The 19809-nt window shown below is 49.0% G+C and overlaps 1 protein-coding gene and 1 long non-coding RNA gene across 10 annotated transcripts in view; one reads left to right on the forward strand and one right to left on the reverse strand.

Moving 5' to 3' along the window:
• LOC310686051 overlaps positions 1-19809 on the forward strand; it is a 424340-nt gene that overhangs the window by 124903 nt on the left and 279628 nt on the right. The window lies entirely within an intron of this gene.
• Positions 1-19809, reverse strand: part of DYSF (dysferlin) — a 195327-nt gene that overhangs the window by 40659 nt on the left and 134859 nt on the right. For 5 of the 9 annotated variants that reach the window (XM_083520413.1, XM_083520411.1, XM_083520412.1 and 2 more), the window contains 7 exons: positions 19670-19732; positions 11666-11764; positions 9932-10060; positions 8817-8972; positions 6947-7038; positions 5983-6153; positions 3809-3951 (listed from right to left, as the gene is read on the reverse strand). In XM_083520413.1, coding sequence (XP_083376539.1) covers positions 3809-3951; positions 5983-6153; positions 6947-7038; positions 8817-8972; positions 9932-10060; positions 11666-11764; positions 19670-19732 — 853 coding nt within the window. The remainder of the gene's footprint in view (positions 1-3808; positions 3952-5982; positions 6154-6946; positions 7039-8816; positions 8973-9931; positions 10061-11665; positions 11765-19669; positions 19733-19809) is intronic. The other 4 variants (XM_083520415.1, XM_083520418.1, XM_083520416.1 and 1 more) reach the window with 1 other exon arrangement.

Raw genomic sequence — 19809 nt, forward strand, 5'->3', positions numbered from 1 at the left:
CCAGCAGCCAACTCTGTCATTGGGTGTGCATGGACATCACAGAAGCAGCGGCTCCACATTGAAAATATATCTGTCTCCTTCTTTGTCTCCCCAGCCACACTTCAAACATCACCAGCGCAGAGCTGATGGAAGCAAGGCCCAGAACCAAAGCTTGCAAAATGTCCTCTGCCCTCTGGACTTGTGTGAATTCAGTTTCAGCTCTAACACAGCTGCTTTCCAGACCCCGTTCTCTCCCCCCCCCCCCAGTCCCAAGGTCAAAGCTGCCAGAGCTTCAGTTCTGGGTTTGAAGGAGGAGGGAGAAAGAGCTCTGCTCAGCTTTATGCAGCCATGTAAACCTGAGGACACCCTCAGCCAGGATCACTTTGAGGGCACAAAGCTGCTGTGAAGTGAGCCAGCCCTTGGTGGGCCCTCAAACATCCAGACTCCTTTGGTCTGGAGAGGAGAAGACTGACAGGAGAGCCACCATCAAATATCTGGAGGACTGTCACACGGAGGATGGAGCAAGCTTGTTTCCTGCTGCTCCAGAGGACAGGATCTGAACCAACGGATTCGGTGCCAATGAAGGAGATTCTAACTAAACATCAGGAAAAACTTTCAGATGGTCAGTGAAATGGACTCAGAAACTGGTGGGCTCTCCTTCCTTGGAGGTGTCTATGCAGAAGTTGGATGGCCATCTGTCATGGATGCTCAAGTTGCGATTCCTGCATTGCACAGGGTGCAGCCATTGGGTCCCTTCCACTGCTACAATTCCACGATTCTATGATTGCCCCCAAAGCAGATTCTCCTCCCTGCCCAGCACCCAGTTTTCCTCCACCTTCAAAGGAACACCTGGAGGCCTGGCTGGGATCAACCAACAGCAACCTCCCTTCCTTCCTTCCATCCATGTATTCACTCAATATGAGGCAGTGTTGTGTGGTGGTTAGAGGATAGCACCTAGATTGTTAAACTAGGAGACACCAGGTTTCCCTTGTCCATGAAGCTCACTGTCCCTCTCAACCTAAGCTACCTCACAGGGTTGTTGTGGGGATGATAATAATAATAATAATAATAATAATAATAATAATAATAATAATAATAATAATTTTATTATTTATACAACCCACTCTGGATGGCTCCCAACAAAATATTAAAATACAATAGTCCATCAAACATTGGAAGCTTCCCTCAACAGGGCTGCCTTCAGATATCTTCGAAAAGTCAGATAGTTTTTTATCTCCTTCACATCTGTGGCATTCCACAGGGAGGGTGCCACCACCAAGACGTCCCTCTGCCTGGTTCCCTATAACTTGGCTTCTCGTAGCGAGGGAACCGCCAGAAGGCCCTCGGTGCTGGACCTCAGTGTCTGGGTAGAACGATTGGGGCGGAGATGCTCCTTCAGGTATACAGGACTGAGACCGTTTAAGGCTTTAAAGGTCAGCACCAACACTTTGAACTGTGCTCGGAAACGTACTGGGAGCCAATGTAGGTCTTTCAAGACCGGTGTTATATGGTCTTGGCGGCTGCTCCCAGTTACCAGTATAGCTGCTACATTCTGGATTAATTGCAGTTTCCGGCTCACCTTCAAAGGTAGCCCCACGTAGAGTGCATGGCAGTAGTCCAAAAAAGATAACCAGAGCATGCACCACTCGGGCGAGACAGGGATTAAAGGAGGATTTTTTGAGAACCCTGCATACTACATTGAGCTCCTTGGAGGAAAAGGTGGAATAATAATCCAGTCAATACATTAATACTAATACTAATTGCACGTAAAATCACCATCTCAAGGCTATTTACACATGAAATAATCCAAAGTACAGTGGTGCCCCGCAAGATGAATGCCTCACAAGACGGAAAACTTGCTAGACGAAAGAGTTTTCCGTTTTGGAGGTGCTTCGCAAAACGAATCTCCTATGGGCTTGCTTTGCAAGACGACAATGTCTTGCGAGTTCCTGCTGGTTTTTTTTCCTTTCCCCCCACCCCTTTTTCTAAGCCGCTAAGCCACTTATCAGCTGATCCGATCAGCAGATAAGCCGCTAAAAGCCGCTAAAAGCGCTAATAGCGCTAATCCGTCAATGGGCTTGCTTCGCAAGACGAAAAAACCGCTAGACGAAGAGAATCACAGAACGGATTCTTTTCGTCTTGTGAGGCACCACTGTAGTCAGTGAAGCATAGCAAGCCCTTCATGTCTTGCAATCCCTATTGCCTTCTTTGTTTTTGTTTTTTGCTTCGGTGGCCCCAGACACCCCCTTGGGGCCCAGGGGAGAGGAAGAAGAGGGCAACCCTGCAAAACCTCCATTCCTCTGGGAATGCCGATTCCGGCTGCCAAGAGACTCTCCGGCAGGTCATGGCTTATATTGTGATAGCTCCGTCTGTGTGATAATGTCTCTCTCTGCTGGCCAAAACCTACAAATACAGGCCTCTGCTTGCCCACACAACCCTTGGAGATGACTGCGTGGCCAAAAGGATGCCAAGGAAAAGGCAGGTGGGCAGGAGGAGAGAGAGTGGGTAAAACATGGTTTTTTTCCATCTGGAACAGAATCCGAGCAACCTGTAAGTAGTAAGGTATTTAAGAAGGCTATTAACACCGGTCTTGAAAGACCTACATTGGCTCCCAGTATGTTTCCGAGCACAGTTCAAAGTGTTGGTGCTGACCTTTAAATCCCTAAACGGCCTTGGTCCAGTATATCTGAAGGAGTGTCTCCACCCCCATCGTTCTGCCCATACACTGAGGTCCAGCACCGAGGGCCTTCTGGTGGTTCCCTCACTGCGAGAGGCCAAGTTACAGGGAACCAGGCAGAGGGCCTTCTCGGTAGTGGCATCCACCCTGTGGAACGCCCTCCCATCAGATGTCAAAGCGATAAACAACTACCTGACATTCAGAAGACATCTGAAGGCAGCCCTGTTCAGGGAAGTTTTTAATATGTGACATTTTAGTGTATTTTTCATCTTTGTTGGAAGCCGCCCAGAGTGGCTGGGGAAACCCAGCCAGATGGGCGGGGTACAAATAAATTATTATTATTATTATTATTATTATTATTATTATTATTAACAAGCCAGAAGGTGTGCAGAGGAGAGAGACTAAGGTGATCAAGAATCTGGAAACCAAGCCTGATGAGGAACGGGTGAAGGAGTCTGGGAAAGAGGACACTGAGAGAAGATGGGAGAGCCATCTTCAAATATCTAAAGGGCCATCACATGGAAGAGGGAGCAAGCTTGTTTTCTCTGGCTCTGGTGGGTAGGGCCCAAACCCATGGCTTCAAGTTACAAGAAATAGGAGGGATTTCTGGTGGTTAGAGCTGTCCAATAGTGGAATGGGCTCCCTTGGAAGGTGGTGGACTCTCCTTCCTTGGAGGTTGGACAGCCAATGATCATGGATGCTTCAGCTGAGATTGCAGGGGGTTGGGGTCCCTTCCAACTCTATAATTCTATGAACCTATGAAAGATCTTGGGTGGTGCTGTGGGTTAACCCACAGAGCCTAGGACTTGCCGATCAGAAGGTCGGTGGTTCGAATCCCCGCAATGGGGTGAGCTCCCGTTGCTTGGTCCCTGCTCCTGCCCACCTAGCAGTTTGAAAACACGTCAAAGTGCAAGTAGATAAATAGATACCGCTCTGGTGGGAAGGTAAACAATGTTTCCATGCGCTGCTCTGGTTCGCCAGAAGCGTCTTAGTCATGCTGGCCACATAACGCAGAAGCTGTACACCGGCTCCCTCGGCCAGTAAAGCGAGATGAGCGCTGCAACCCCAGAGTCATCCGCGACTGGACCTAATGGTCAGGGGTCCCTTTACCCTTTACCTTTATGAAAGATCTTAACAAAGATCTTTGTTTACCAAGGTCTGGGAGACGGTAGATTTGATCTCTGAAGATGATCCGGTCAGGTTTGTAGACGGGAGGCTTCCAGTTGCGTTGCAGAGCAAAGAGGTGGAGCAGCTGAGAAGGACGGAGTTGATCTCTCCATTGGTTGGGACCAGAACTAAGAGCAAAAGAGAAAGCAAACGAAAGCTTCAACCAGCCCTATCCTCCAGGCTCAAGGCAGGTAAAATTTGATGTGCCTTGTTGCACTTTTTCCGAGAGACGCTGTCCTGTTCCTGCACACCTCCCCTTTTATTGCAATGTGATATGTGCAGGAGAACTTCTCACTATTGTATGCTGTGCTGCCTGTCGATCAGCTGATGGTTTGCAGGCATCTCACAAAGCCCCAAGGATCAGCTGAGCACCATGTGCAGCGCTATGCCAGACCTGACAAGCAGCTGATCACTGGGGCTTTTGCAGCCCAGCACATGGAGCTTTCCAACCCCTGAACATCAGCCGACGGCCATCATGGGACAAGCCCAACATCCTGCCTTAGATAGTGAGCGACCAGCTGCTTCGGGGCTCTGCAGGCCCCTCCGATCAGCCTTGGGTTCGAGATTCAGGTTCACAGCTCTTCTCGTTTAGTTCCCCAGCTCCACAGTCTCTCCAAAACCCCAGGCGAAAAAAGGACTTTCCTAGGCTAATGCTGGAAATCCTCTCAAGCTGGAAATGTTTGAAGGCTTCTGCATGCAAGGCTTGCTCTCTACCCCAAAGTGATGTTCGGCCTCATTGCAGTCTCCAGTCCTCTTTAGCTGTCATTCCTGCATTGCAGAGGGCTGGACTAGAGGACCTTTGGGGTGGCCCCCAATTCTGCAGTTCTACCGTTCCGCTTTCCCCCTTGGCCTCCCGTCACCCTCAGCTTTGCAGGAACCAGACTGGATAAACAGGGGTGCTAGAAAAATGCAGTCTGTGCTGCTTATAGAAGTAGTGTGACTCATGCAGCACGTTGGCGATTAATATACACAGAACAATAATTATACATACTTTATCAACCTTCTGAGAAAAATACAAAACATTCAACAAAGCCACAGAGACCTGCAAACTACCCAGCTTAAAACAAACTTGTAATGTCTGGTTTCAATAGATTTTTCAAATGCTTAACTCAGTCTTTTAGATAAGTTCATGAAGATACCAATGAAAGGTTGTTGTTGTTGTTTAGTCGTTTAGTCGTGTCCAACTCTTCGTGACCCCTGGACCAGAGCACGCCAGGCACTCCTGTCTTCCACTGCCTCCCGTAGTTTGGTCAAACTCATGTTAGCAGCTTCGAGAACACTGTCCCACCATCTCATCCTCTGTCATCCCCTTCTCCTTGTGCCCTCCGTCTATCCCAACATCAGGGTCTTTCCCAGGGAGTCTTCTCTTCTCATGAGGTGGCCAAAGTCTTCGAGCCTCAGCTTCAGGATCTGTCCTTCCAGTGAGCACTCAGGGCTGATTTCCTTCAGAATGGAGAGGTTTGATCTTCTTGCAGTCCATGGGACACTCAGGAGTCTCCTCCAGCACCAGAATTCAAAAGCATCTATTCTTCGGCGATCAGCCTTCTTTATGGTCCAGCTCTCACTTCCATACATCACTGCTGGGAAAACCATAGCTTTAACTTTATGGACCTTTGTTGGCAAGGTGATGTCTCTGCTTTTTAAGATGCTGTCTAGGTTTGTCATTGCTTTTCTCCCAAGAAGCAGGCGTCTTTTAATTTCGTGACTGCTGTCACCATCTGCAGTGATCATGGAGCCGAAGAAAGTAAAATCTCTCACTGCCTCCATTTCTTCCCCTTCTATTTGCCAGGAGGTGATGGGACCAGTGGCCATGATCCCAATGAAAGGTAAGTTCAGTGTTATTCACAATGCCGAGATAGATAGATAGTTGTCGTTGGTATCTTGTTGGTATCTTCATGAACTTATCTAAAAGACTGAGTTAAGCATTTGAAAAATCTATTGAAACCAGACATTATAAGTTCATTTTAGGCTGGGTAGTTCGCAAGTCTCTGTGGCTTTGCTGAATGTTCTGTATTTTTCTCAGAAGCTGGAAAAACAGAGGGTCTTGAGGCCACCCGGAGGCCCAGGTCTCTCCTGTGGATATTCCCATGAATCCCCCTCCCCAAAAGAAGGGCACGCCCCCCCCCCTTGAGCTGCCTCGGTTTCCCCCAAGCACCCACATGCAGTAAGTCTGGGGCAGGCCACAGCGGGACCCAAATCTGGAGAGGAACCGGTTCTCGAGGTCCAGGGTGGTTTCCCCGATTTTCTCGTCTTTGGACAAGAGGTCGTAGTCGTAGAGGGTGACCTTCAGATCCTTCTCCAGGGGCAGAATGCACGTCAGCTCAAACATCCTATGGGGGGGAGGAAGGCTCAATGTTACTCAGGTGGACAGGGTCACTTTTGCTACACTTGCTTAGCAATGTGTTCTGTGAACGGCCCTGAGACTTCCAAGCATAGTGTGGTATATAAATTCAATTAATAATGGTAATAATAATTAATTTTATTGGTTGCTTGGTTGCTTGGTTATACACTGTATTGTTGATTGATTGGTTACACTCCAGGGGTCAGCAAATTTTTTCAGCAGGGAGCCGGTCCACTGTCCCTCAGACCTTGCGGGGGGACAGACTATGTGGGGGGGGGGAATGAACGAATTCCTATGCCCCACAAATAACCCAGAGATGCATTTTAAATAAAAGCACACATTCTACTCATGTAAAAACACGCTGATTCCTGGACCACCCACAGGCCGGATTTAGAAGGTGATTGGGCCGGATCCGGCCCCCGGGCCTTAGTCTGCCTACCCATGAGTTACACATTTAGCAGAGCATGGGACTCTTTTTCAAAAAAATTAAATTTATTAACCAGGCCTTTGGTTGACCTGCTTGACATCCTATGCCCTTTTGAAATGTGTCTCTTTTCGGGGAGTGGAGTGTTATTGGATTGTTGTTTTTATTCTGACTATATATGTTGTGATCTTTTCTGTGAAACACCATGAGACCTCTGGGTATAGGGCGGTATATAAACTCAAGAAATAAGAATAAGAATAAGAGGTATTAAAGAAGGATTGAAGAGGGAGCCTTTCCCTCTTCCCTTCCACACCCCCAGGTGTCTACATCTATGCCTGGCCTTGCATGCACCCCTTACTTTCCAAAGACGGGCTCCAGCGTGCAGGGGAGGTAATGATCCTGGTCATTGATGGATTTCTTCCCCACAGATATCTTGACATAAGGGTCACACTGCCGAGGAGAAAAGAAAGGTGGTCAGTCAAGGTGCGCTCTCTGCAGACCCAGGTAAGGTTACCTGGGCATGTCTAGCCAATGGAGAGATGCAAACAGAGGCTAATGAGGTCCCCACTTCCTGACCCCCAACAGAAGCCCCCCAAAGATACGTGCTTGTTGCTTGGTTTCATAATTTTTGTACAACGTTTGATAGTAAAAGAACCTCAAAGCGCTTTACAAAAAGAAGGAGGAAAAATCAATAATATTATTGCTGGAAAAAATTAACAGCAATCATTTTAAACCTTCGGAAAATCGACAGTAAATGGAAAACAGCTTAAAACACACCCTGGCATTCTAGATATCTTATTTATTTATCTACTTGTCAAAATTTATATACCACCCTTTATAGATCTCAGGCCAGTTCACGACACAAGAATACAAGATAAAAACACAAAATGCGTAATAAAACAAACCAATACCCCCCTTTCCCATTATATGGGAAATAGGTCTTAGGGAGATGTTTAAATACTGTGTATTTATATACCGTGTGTGTGTGTGTGTGTGTGTCTGTGTGTAGGATTCTACCTTAGTTGTTTTTCACCCTTGGGTGCCATTGTTGGTCTCCAACTCCCATCATCCCAGCCAAGAAGTCCATGGTCAGGGATAATCCTCTTTAAAGCAAAAAACCAAAACTGCTAATAAAAAGTGGATGACAAGGAAAAGTAGAAGTTTTAAAAAACATATTGTTTCTTGTTAGGGCTGCCATACGTCCAGATTTCCCCAGACATTACCGGGATTTCAAAGGCAGAAGCAACTTCCGGCGGGAATTTCTGGAAGGTGGCAGTTTCTCCTGGATCTTAGGAAAATGAACCAAAAAATTGTGGGGGTTTTTGGCATTATTGTTTAAAAAAAATGTGATGGCCTGGGATTCGGACTTGGATGCTGAACCTGAGGAATCCCAGCCTGCACAGGATTCCCTGCCTCCAGAACCAGCTGAGCCGGGGCTGGGGCATCAGCCTGAATGGTTCTCACCTGTGCCAGATCCTCAGGTGCAGGCATCAGCTGAGTCTGCTCTGGCTCCTGAGGTGATGAAGGACCCATTGCCTGCAGGTGCTCCACTCTCAGCCCCGTCACGGGAAGAGGAGGTTGCCTCTGGGTCCGATAACCCTCCAGCCTCTCCTGAGCTGCAGAGGCTCAGGGCAGAGAGGCAGAGGGAACTAAGTTCCCGCAGGAGGAGTGCTTGCCTCCAGGCCAGGAGAGGCAAGTCACCAGAGGATCAGGGCCGCCCTATGCCTCGGGGGAGATAAAAGCCTGCCAGCCCCAGTCCCAAGTTGTGGGAGCAACATTGTTGGTTGCTAGTTCCTGTCTGAACCCTGTCCAGCTTTCCTGCCTGAGCTCCTGTCCTGCCCTGGCTCCCTGCTTGCAAGCCTGTTCCTGACTTCACCCGACTCCCTGCCCTGCACCCAGCTCCAGCTACTACGGACTGCCTCCATGTTGCACCTTTGACCACGGACCAGACTTGGACCTCGCCTCTCGGGTAACCCACGGGACCAGCACAAAAAAAAGGCTTTGGTGTTTACCTAAGAAAAGATCTTCTTAAAGAAAGCTCAACAACATTTGGGGTATCCTGCTGGTTTTTCCTTTTTGAAACATGGCAACCCTATTTTGGGTAGCTATTGGGTTGTTGTTTTTATTTTTATTAGGTATTTTGTGGTTTTATATCTTGCTTTTATTCTGTAAACTGCCCTGAGACCCCCAGGGATCCTACCTGCCTGCCCATCCTCTCCCAGGCTTACCTTTCCGTTTGAGTCCTTTGGCTGCAGATCAAAGGCCCGGATGATGTAAACACGAACGAGGCATTCCTGGGGGCATCTGGCTGGAAGCTGGTGGAATTGGCGAGGAGGAACTGCCACCGTGGGGTCATCCGGCAGAGGGTAGATCTTGAAGGCGCCCTGCAAGCCAAGTGGGGCGGCCCATTAGAGCCTGCCATCAGCAACTCCCTGCACCCTACAGCCAAGCTCAGCTGGGTCACAGCTTACGGAGCAGGACCCGAAGGGCTCACACTGTGAACCAGCCCATCTCTCGAGGAACGCAATGGCTGTGACCCTCAGGAAGGAAGGTGGCTCTGGCTAGGAGTCCATCTTGGCCCTGAACAGGCCTACATTTGGGGCCCCCTGAAACTTAAACTGTCATGTGGGCCCCTTTGCAACCAGCAACGAGGTGTGGGTATCCACGGTTATCTTCTTCCATGGGGTTGTTCCACGACGGGTGACCACACCTTTGCAACATCTATGCTACATTGGGATTGTTGAAATATATACAATGAAAAATTAATCCATTTGACTCGAATCAATGTGACTCTACTAGACGCAACAAAATTAAGCAATGGGGTCTCTTCTGAGGCCCCTCTGGGATTAGGGGCCCGAAGCTTTGGCTTCGTTCATTTCATAGCATAATGCTGGTGGTCAACAAAAGAGGTTTAAAGACTCTCTCAAGACAAATCTTTAAAAAATGCAGTATAAACACCAACAACTGGGAAACACTGGCCTGTGAGCGCTCCAGTTGGAGAACAGCCTTTACCAAAGGTGTTGTGGACTTCGAAGACACTCGAACTCAGGACGCAAGGGAGAAACATGCTAAGGGGAAGGCATGCTTGGCAAACCCTCGCCATGATCAACTCCCACCGTGATCAACTCCCACCTCCCACTGTGGAAGGATGTGTGGATCCAGAATTGGCCTCCACAGTCACTTATGAACCCACTGTTAAGACTGTGTTTATGGAAGATGATTTTATTCAGCTATGAGGGATTGCTGAAGAAGAAGAAGAAGAAGAAGAAGAAGAAGAAGAAGAAGAAGAAGAAGCACAGCAATCGTCTCCAGGCCCTCCGGTATCTGAAAGAGGTTAGCAAACCTTGAATTCCCCCACAATGGTCGGGTCTTCATTCGAATCCTGAGTCTTGCCACGGTACAGCTTAAAGGTGTTGCAGAAATCCGAGAGACCCCCAAAGTCTTCTACGCTCTCCAGCTCCGTTTCATAGACCTAAGGGAAGAAAAACGTGGGTTCAGTTTGTCCAGTTGGGAGGGGTCCCAAAGGACCAGGGACGCCGACTTGCCCCCCACTGCTTGCCTGTTGGTGGGGCGGGGAGTGCAGGAGGTAATCTTCACCCTCCAGAAGTCCCGGCCCCACTCGGTGCACCAGCACTCGCCCGGGAGTGGCGGGGGATAACAGCCCCTTCAGTATTGGGGTGGGGGGCTCAGACCCTTGCCCAGAAATACTTAGGGGGCTGGAGCTCCTTCTGCCCCCTATAGTTGGCGCTTCTGCAGAAGTCGTGTACCTCAACTCCCTGCAAAGTCATTCCCTGTTCAAGAATCCCTCAGAGATGGTCTCCAAGCTCTCTTGAGAAACCTCCAAAGTAGTCCATTCCACTGTTGAATGGCTCTTATCATCTGAAATTTATCCCTAATGTCTAGTCAGAAACCTCCTCCCTCACTGCAGGGCGTTGGACTAGATCAGGCATAGGCAAACCCGGTCCTTCAGATGTTTTGGGACTACAATTCCCTGGTCCTGACCACTGGTCCTGCTAGCTAGGGATGATGGGAGTTGTAGTCCCAAAACATCTGGAGGGCCGAGTTTGCCTATGCCTGGACTACACGATCCTCCAGGTCCCTTTCAACTCAACAATTCTATGGTTCTGTGGTTCTTTCTCATCATGGGGCTATCAGTTTGGGTCCTGCCCTCCAGAACAAGAGAAAACAAGCTTGCTCCCTCTTCCATGTGACAGCCCTTGAGATAATTGAAGATGCCTATCCTATCTCCTCTCAGGCTCCCCTTTTCCAGGCTAAACATATCCAGCTCCTTCAACCATTCCTCATCAGGCTTGGTTTCCAGAGCCTTGATCGTCTTGGTCTCCCTCCTCTGTACACCTTCCAGCTTGTCCATATCCTTCTTCAACTGGGAGGCCTAGAACTGGACACAGGACTCCAGACTGGTTCTGACCAGAACAGAGTGGTCCTATGACTTCCCTTGATCTGGACACTAGACTTCTGTTGCTTCCGAGGAGCTGGTGAAGCTCAGAGTGGCCACTGTCCCAGACACCTCCCTGGCTAAGTTTCAGTCTAACCTCACAATCCCCCCCCCCCCAGCTCGAGTCCCAGGTGCTGCAATTTCACCTCCTAAGCAACAACCACCATCCTTCCCCTCCCAAGGAAGGTCTCCCTCACGGCCCTTCACTTCATCAAATCTGGCCCTCTCTGAAAAAAGTTTGGACACCACTGATCTAAGGTTATTGATTTCGATTGCTGCTGTCCACCATCTAATGCCATAAACAAGAGGAAGGAACTCTTTTTTCATTAATGATTGCTCTTTGTAAACTGAAGTAAGCAGCATACAAATTGTGTTACCTAAATATATAACAATAGCACACTTTGCTATTACACTGCTTTTACAATTTGGTTTTGATGCTTTCGGATGCCCTTGCCATCCAGGAACCAATTTAACTGCATTGCTCAAATAACTGGAATTGCATCGGTGTCTCAACAAGAAAAATCCTTTCCTTTGCATAGTATAATCAGATGCTATTTGCTGAGGAATCGAGCTCTGGAGCTGTACTAATAAAGAACAAGAGGTCTCCCTCCAACCAGTTACCTTTAGCGTGTCAAAACCCTTTTCCAGGTATGAGCCGCATTTTTCCCGGTCGCCCGTGGAAGCGTAGAACTTGCTCCACCAATCGATGAACTCTTCTTCCTGAGAGAGGAGAAGCAACACTTCGTATCAAGAAATCCCGACAGCGATCGGCAACACCTGAGCGGCTCTCGGTTTGCACGATGGGTCTCCATCAACAGAGCTCCAGAATGCACGGCGCAAGTCATTGCGGCGAAACACAACTCTCTTATTAGAAAAACCAGCGGGGAGTTTCAGTGGCTTCTGAAAAGCTGGAGCCGCAGCTCAGTTCTGCTTCTAGAATGCCCTGGGTTCAATCCCTTAAGAAAAGCCCGCTGGATCAGACCAATGGCCCATCTAGTCCAGCGTCCTCTTCTCACAATGGCTAGCTGGATTCCCCAATGGAAAACCCACAAGCACTAGAGCAGATCTCCCCTCCTGCAGTTCCAGCAACTGGGATTCAGTTTGATGTATTTTTAATCTTTGTTGGAAGCCGCCCAGAGTGGCTGGGGAAACCCAGCCAGATGGGTGGGGTACAAATAAATTATTATTATTATTATTATTATTATTATTATTATTATTATTATTATTGCTGCCTCGAACTCAGAGCCACTCTGGCTATTAGCCTCCTTCATTTATTTCCCCAATTCTCTTTTCAAGGCATCTAAGTTGACGGCTACCCCAGTCTCCTGTGGCAAGGAGTTCCACAGTTTAACACTGTGCTGCTCGAATGAGTCCTTTCTTTGTATCTGCCCTGAACCTTTCAACTTGCCTAGTTAAGTAGGTAAAGAGGAAGCCGTTGGCCTGGCTCAGTAGAAGGCACACAGAAGGCTTCGTTTGAACTGGGGGGGGGGGGGGTTGTAAAGAAATGTTATTTTTTTTGGTAATGGCTACAATTCTCAAGGTCAACTGGAGCCAAGATGAAGGAGCAATTGGTAATTCGTGAAACATCCTTAAGCAAATAAATATCTCATTTTGGAATTCCGCAAAATTCCATCACACTAACCTCACGGAGAAGCCGGGATAATCGGGGTTTATGGAGTTTGACTGGGAGCCAGGCAGGCAGGCATCTTGAGAGTCCCTCTCTCAAAAAGGCATTGCACTGGGACCCAGAACTTTCTCTCCCCCCCCCCCAATACACTTCCTCCCCTCCTAGGAATATTGCATAAATCTCCCTTTTCGGCCATCCTTTTGAATTGGGAGGGGGGAGCTGCATTCTAACCAAAATGCCTTTATTATGACATTCCACAGGTGCCGTGTTACAAAGAAAGCACTTTCAGTAATCTGACGATTTTACCTCTGGTCTCCTCTGCAGCCCCAAGACAAAGAAGGGGGTTAGAGGTTTCTGCTGATGTTGGGGCTGAGGTTACGGAGAATAACATGTTTTTTGTGTTTTTTAGGGGGGTGTTTTGGATGCGTGTATTTTTTTCTTTTTAAGCAAAACACCAGGAGACGCAGCTGGAATGTTAACTGGAAAGGACACTGGCTGCTCAGTCGAAACAGGGAAGCCGTGCCTGGCAAGAAAGGCTAAGAAGGGAGCTGGCTTAAGCGTCTTGCGAAGGACACAGAAGGCCCTGGATTGACATTGCATGGCATCCAGAAGGGACTTTTTACCATATGTGGTGGGATTGCAGTAAGATTAGAAAATTTTGGGAAATGATATATAATGAGTTGAAGAAAATGTTCCAATTAACATTGGTTGAAAAACCTGAAGCATTTTTGTTAGGGATTGTAGGGAAAGACCTGCCAAGGAAATTAAAAAATATCTTCATGTATGCGACAACGGCGGCAAGAGTCTTAATAGCACAAGGATGGAAGAATGAAGAAACCCCGACTAAAGAACTGTGGCAAGAGAAACTGATGGACTATGTGGAACTGGCAAAATTGATGCACAAACTGCGGGACAAGGACAACTGTGACTTCAAAGAACCTTTTGCAAAGTATTTAAAGAAACAGCAAACTGAATTGGACTCCTTGGCAGGTTTTGAATAAACATTCACAAATTTACTATTAATAACACATAGATAGATACCGGTAGGTTAAGGATTTTGACAATTTTATAATATGCAGAGAATTATAAGTATGGAAAAACCAGAGAGAGGAGCAGAGGGAAGTCTAGGGAGGGAGGGGAGGATGGGTTCTTTTTTGAGGAGAGGGGGGGAAGTAGGGGCGGGAATTAAGGATGATATGTTCCATTGAAAAGCAATGACAAACCTAGACAGCATCTTAAAAAGCAGAGACATCACCTTACCAACAAAGGTCCGTATAGTTAAAGCTCTGGTTTTCCCAGTAGTGATGTATGGAAGTGAGAGCTGGACCATCAAGAAGGCTGATCGCCGAAGAGTGGATGCTTTTGAATTCTGGTGCTGGAGGAGACTCTTGAAAGTCCCATGGACTGCAAGAAGATCAAACCTCTCCATTCTGAAGGAAATCAGTCCTGAGTGCTCACTGGAAGGACAGATCCTGAAGCTGAGGCTCCAAGATTTTGGCCACCTCAGGAGAAGAAAAGACTCCCTGGAAAAGAACCTGATGTTGGGAAAGATGGAGGGCACAAGGAGAAGGGGACGACAGAGGACGAGATGGCTGGATAGTGTTCTGGAAGCTACCAGCATGAGTTTGACCAAACTGCGGGAGGCAGTGGAAGACAGGAGTGCCTGGTGTGCTCTGGTCCAGGGGGTTATGAAGAGGCGGACACGACTAAATGACTAAACAACAACAACATGTTTTATTGATAAAATGTTATGTTGTAATTCTTAATAAAAAAACTTTATTAAAAAAAAGACATTGTATGGCATCCATGCACTGCCAGGCTGTTCGCAGATGCCACATGAATCACGCCCAGCAAGGTGATGTCATGCAGGAGACAGAGAGAGCTGGTGGCATGTTCCACAGAGCTTCTCCACCGGGAGTGGCAAGAGCACCCAATTGCAGGGGCAGAAGAAGGGGGTGTGCTAGGTGCGGGGGCCCCCCAGGTGTCACCACTAAGGGAGAGACACGGTGGCTTGTGTGCGCACTGCCCAAACATTCCGCCCGCTGTCTTGCCCCCAGCTATAGGGTGGCTGAGTGGGAGGAGGCAGGCAGACTCTGTGGTGTGCCCTGCCCCTATGCGCAGAGCGTGCCACTCCAGGCACCCGAGCGGCTTCCTCCGCCACGGCCCGATTGCACCCAAGGAAGGAAATGGGCGCCATGACCTGCCCCCTCACCCTCACAAATGAAGCCTGGCTGGATGAAGGCCCCCAAATCATGCAGAGATGTGCCAAGGAGTGTCTTCTTCTGGTGTGGAGCAACTGGGGATTTAGGGCTGGCACCAGCCTTGGGTTAACGTTACAGCGATATTCATGAGTCATGCTAGCGCTCCTCCCGCAGCACACCAATGTGCCACGGTGTCAAATTTGGGGGTTTCTGTCCTATGAACGACAACAGAGAGACAAGGTGGTACTTGGGAGGGAGAGGACAAGAACTGAGCCAAAACTAAACAAAAGCTTTTGCTGAAATGAACAGGGATTGTACAAGAGTTCTCTTGAGCAGCTCATAAGAAGATCTTGCTGGATCAGGCCCAGGGCCCATCCAGTCCAGGATCCTGCTGTCACTATGACCAACCAGATCCAGCGAGGAGGATTTGATCCCTCTACACTCCTGTGGTTTCCCGCAACTGTGGTTTGGAAGCCTCCAACTGTGGTCCTCATGGCTAGTAGCCATTGAGAGTCCTCTTCTCCTCCATGAATTGGTCTAATCCTGTTTTAAAGCTGTTATGTACTGAGTTGAATAGGATCCAAAAGGCAGCAGTCTGATTGGTCCTAGAACAATAGGATTCAGAATGCAGCAGTCTGATTGGTCCTAGAACAATAGGATTCAGAATGCAGCAGCCTGATTGGTCCACATGAGCCACCCAATCCAGCTCCAGGTGCAAGTGAATCCGCAACCTGGTTGGCCTACTGGTAACTCCCAGAATTAGCCAATCATGTGGGGCCCATTGTGTAAATAATGTATATAAAGCAGACATTCTGGGAGAACTTCCATTCCACCTCACCACTATGAGCTGAATAAAGAGCATGAAATCCACACTCGACTCCGAGTATATTTCAAAAGCCATCCACTGCCTCCAGTGGCAGGGAGTTCCATGGTTTAACGACGTGCTGCATGAAGAAGTCCTTTCTTTTCCCTGTCCTGAGACTTCCGACACTGAGCTTCATTGCACGTCCACAAGTTCTAGCATGGGGAGAGAGTGAAAACAGCTTCTCTCTAGCCCCTTTCCTCCTGCTGGGCATCATTTGAGAAACCTCTGCTGGCTCCTCCCCATTTTGGTGGGGTCTGTGCAGGAGACCTTCCCAGTGAATTGGAGCCCCTAGGAAGTGGGAGGTTCCTGGGCGGTCTCGGGCTTCTGTGTGGCCTGGGCAAGCTGTTCCCTGCAAGGGTCAGGAGCCAGCCAGCGCTCCCTAGAGCCTGGGCCTGGCAACCCAATCCTGAACTGGGTGTGGGGAGGCCCCGGCACGGCTGCGTTCATGGGAGGTGACCACAGGAATGCCCAGCTGGCAGGCCACCCCTTCCAAGAGTCTCGGGGCTGGGTATCAACTGTCAGGTTCAGCTGGAGATATCCGATCCCAGTGGCTCTTCCAGGGAAGGGTAACCAGATAGGCCATAAAATATGCGCCACGATTTGAGACTCGCAAGCGCAGCAAATAACCAATTACCCCAAATAGTTTACAGATTTCGGCTCGCATGTTTTCTGGCTCGTGTTTCGCGTGCTAACTTGTCGCTTAATGGCTTATTTGTATTAGAGGCAGCAGAAGGCCTGGCTGGCTGCGAGGAGGCGACCCAACAGCTCTCCAAAGCGGCAGCTCTCTCCGCTGACGGGACGGAAGACTGCATCTTCTTCACGTGCCAATGTTGGCGATCCAATTTAAATTTGCACTCTCTCCATCTACTTCCAATGCACTCGTGGCACATAGCATCCGGATGCTGGGATATTCGGGACAGAGAAAAGAACTTCTTCACGCAGCGCAGACTGTGGAACTCCCTCCCACAAGAGGCAGTGGCGGTCATGGTCAGGTCCACTTTAAAAGAGAATCAGACAAATTCACAGAGGAGGAGAGGGCTATCAAAAGCTCTTCTCTGCCTCCACAGTTGGAAGCGGCAATTCTTCTGAACGCCAGTTGCTGGAAAGGAGAGGAGAGTTCGAATCCTGCCTGCAGATTTCCCTTTGGAGCGTGTGGCTGAGGTTGAATCCTGACAAGACAGAAGTACTATTTTTGGGGGACAGGAGGCGGGCAGGTGTGGAGGATTCCCTGGTCCTGAATGGGGTCACTGTGCCCCTGAAGGACCAGGTGCGCAGCCTGGGAGTCATTTTGGACTCACAGCTGTCCATGGAGGCACAGGTCAATTCTGTGTCCAGGGCAGCTGTCTACCAGCTCCATCTGGTACGCAGACTGAGACCCTCCCTGCCTGCAGACTGTCTGGCCAGCGTGGTGCATGCTCTAGTTATCTCTCACTTGGACTACTGCCATGCGCTCTACGTGGGGCTACCTTTGAAGGTGACCCGGAAACTACAACTAATCCAGAATGCGGCAGCTAAACTAGTGACTGGGAGCGGCCGCCGGGACCACATAACACCGGTCCTGAAAGACCTACATTGGCTCCCAGTATGTTTCCGAGCATAATTAAAAGTGTTGGTGCTGACCTTAAAGCCCTAAACAGCCTCGGTCCAGTGTACCTGAAGGAGCGTCTCCATCCCCATCGTTCTGCCCGGACACTGAGGTCCAGCGCCGAGGGCCTTCTGGAGGTTCCCTCCCTGCGAGAAGCCAAGTTACAGGGAACCAGGCAGAGGGCCTTCTCGGTGGTGGCACCTGCCCTGTGGAACGCCCTCCCACCAGATGTCAAAGAAAAAAACAACTACCAGATTTTTAGAAGACATCTGAAGGCAGCCCTGTTCAGGGAAGCTTTTAATGTTTAATAGGTTATTGTATTTTAATATTCTGTTGGAAGCTGCCCAGAGTGGCTGGGGAAACCCAGTCAGATGGGTGGGGTATAAATAATAAATTATTATTATCATTATCATTATTATTATTATTATTAGCCACTTTGAGAACAGGATGCTGGACTGCAGGGGCCATTGGCCTGATCCAGCAGGCTCATCTTGCGTATTCATTTGTGGAATTTCTTAAGTGTAGCCATTTCCTCAAGTCCCCCGGATGTGCGTTGGAAACTCTGCAAATTCCAATGGCAGAATTGCTTGTTTTGTGTGAATGGCCCCATCTGAGAAATACAGCTACATGGGTGTAAAGGGATCCATCCGGCTCACTGCAGGCATAACCCTCCCATCCATCCTGGGCAGTGTGTGTGTGTGTGTGTGTTGCACTGATGTGCAGTGACCCAGCTTCCTCAGGGATCATCTCCGTATCTGCGACTTCCCGGCATGTGCTGTACAAGTTAATTTGCAAACGGGGAGGTGAGCAGTGAAACCAAATGCCATGTCATATCTCAAGTACACAGTGTTGCTTTTACATTTGTTTGTTAAGCAAATGAAACAGCGGAGATAAGGCTGCTGAACCGAGATTAGGCTGAACCGGACATCATTACAGCCTGGCTGCTAGATCACAGCAGCTGCCAAGCTATCCCAGGATCCTGTTCTCCCAGAGGGCAGCCAGGGGAAAGTCCACAGGCAGGAGCAACAGGAGCAGGGCTCTCCCCACCTGACCCTGCACTGGGTTCCTCAGGATTAGTCCCTCTGGTAATGGCAGAAGCTGAATCAGGCCCCTCTCCAGGTCTGAGACATCAGCGTTCTCCCAAACCCTAAACCAGGGGTCAGCAAACTTTTTCAGCAGGGGGCCAGTCCACTGTCCCTCAGACCTTGTGGCGGGCTGGACTATATTTGGGGGGGGGGGAATGAATTCTATGCCCCACAAATAACCCAAGGATGCATTTTAAATAAAAGCACACATTCTACTCATGTAAAAACACGTTGATTCCTGGACCGTCCGCAGGCTGGATTTAGAAGGCGATTGGGCCGCATCTGGCCCCCGGGCCTTAGTTTGCCTAAAGGTAAAGGTAAAGGGACCCCTGACCATTAGGTCCAGTCGTGGCCGACTCTGGGGTTGTGGCGCTCATCTCGCTTTATTGGCTGAGGGAGCTGGCATGCAGCTTCCGGGTCATGTGGCCAGCATGACTAAGCCGCTTCTGGCGAACCAGAGCAGCGCATGGAAACGCCGTTTACCTTCCCGCCAGAGTGATACCTATTTATCTACTTGCACTTGGACATGCTTTTGAACTGCTAGGTTCGCAGGAGCAGGGACCGAGCAATGGAAGCTCACCCTGTCGCACGGATTCAAACCACCAACCTTCTGATCGGCAAGTCCTAGGCTCTGTGGTTTAACCCACAGCGCCACCCGTGTCCCATAGCATTCAGTTAGGGTCCTCCTAAACTGGTTCTTGTTTTATGGTCCCTCCGTACTCTTGAGTGAAGCCTCCCAGATGGTGGGTTTTGCAGACTCTCGACCTCCAGGCCTTGCAGATACAGTGGCTGGCGTCTACACAGGAACAATTTCTATGTTCTTCATGCACTCCCAAGTTCTCAGCACCCACCAATCCTCAAATCCCCCCAAAATCACTTGAGAGATGTGTGGGAGGAAAGGGAGTCCCTGAAGCCACGTCAAGGCATCCAGCTATTCCAACTTCATGACCCAATAACTTCCACCCAGCAAGGAATCCTGGGCTTTGCCTCAACCGAATAACCCAATTTTGCGGTTCCAATTTTCTATTTTTCCTTTAATATCAGGACAAATTTTGCAGGCATAAATAGAAGGCTGGGGTTTTCTCATCTTTCTGTGTAACCTGAGAAAACGTCAATCCGACACTCCCAGCCTCCAATTTGTGGCTGTTTCCACCACCTACCACACGTCATTAAAAGAGAAAGAAAAGAAAAACCCCGGTTTGCAAAATAAAGCATAAAGCCGCCGAACCCAGTAATTAGGTGAGAAATGAAGGCATACATACATAGAGGTCGGCCCGGGAAGTTTGCGTGTTAATGAAAGCTGAGCTGGTCATGCCGTCCTCAGGCTACAAATTAAAAGCTTTGATTAGTGGCAGAGTTAGACAAGCACAAATCCAAGACACAATGGCAGGCGCAAGGGTTG

The sequence above is a fragment of the Podarcis liolepis genome, assembly GCF_965112155.1.
Source record: "Podarcis liolepis genome assembly, chromosome: 9".
Taxonomy (NCBI): Eukaryota; Metazoa; Chordata; class Lepidosauria; order Squamata; family Lacertidae; genus Podarcis; species Podarcis liolepis.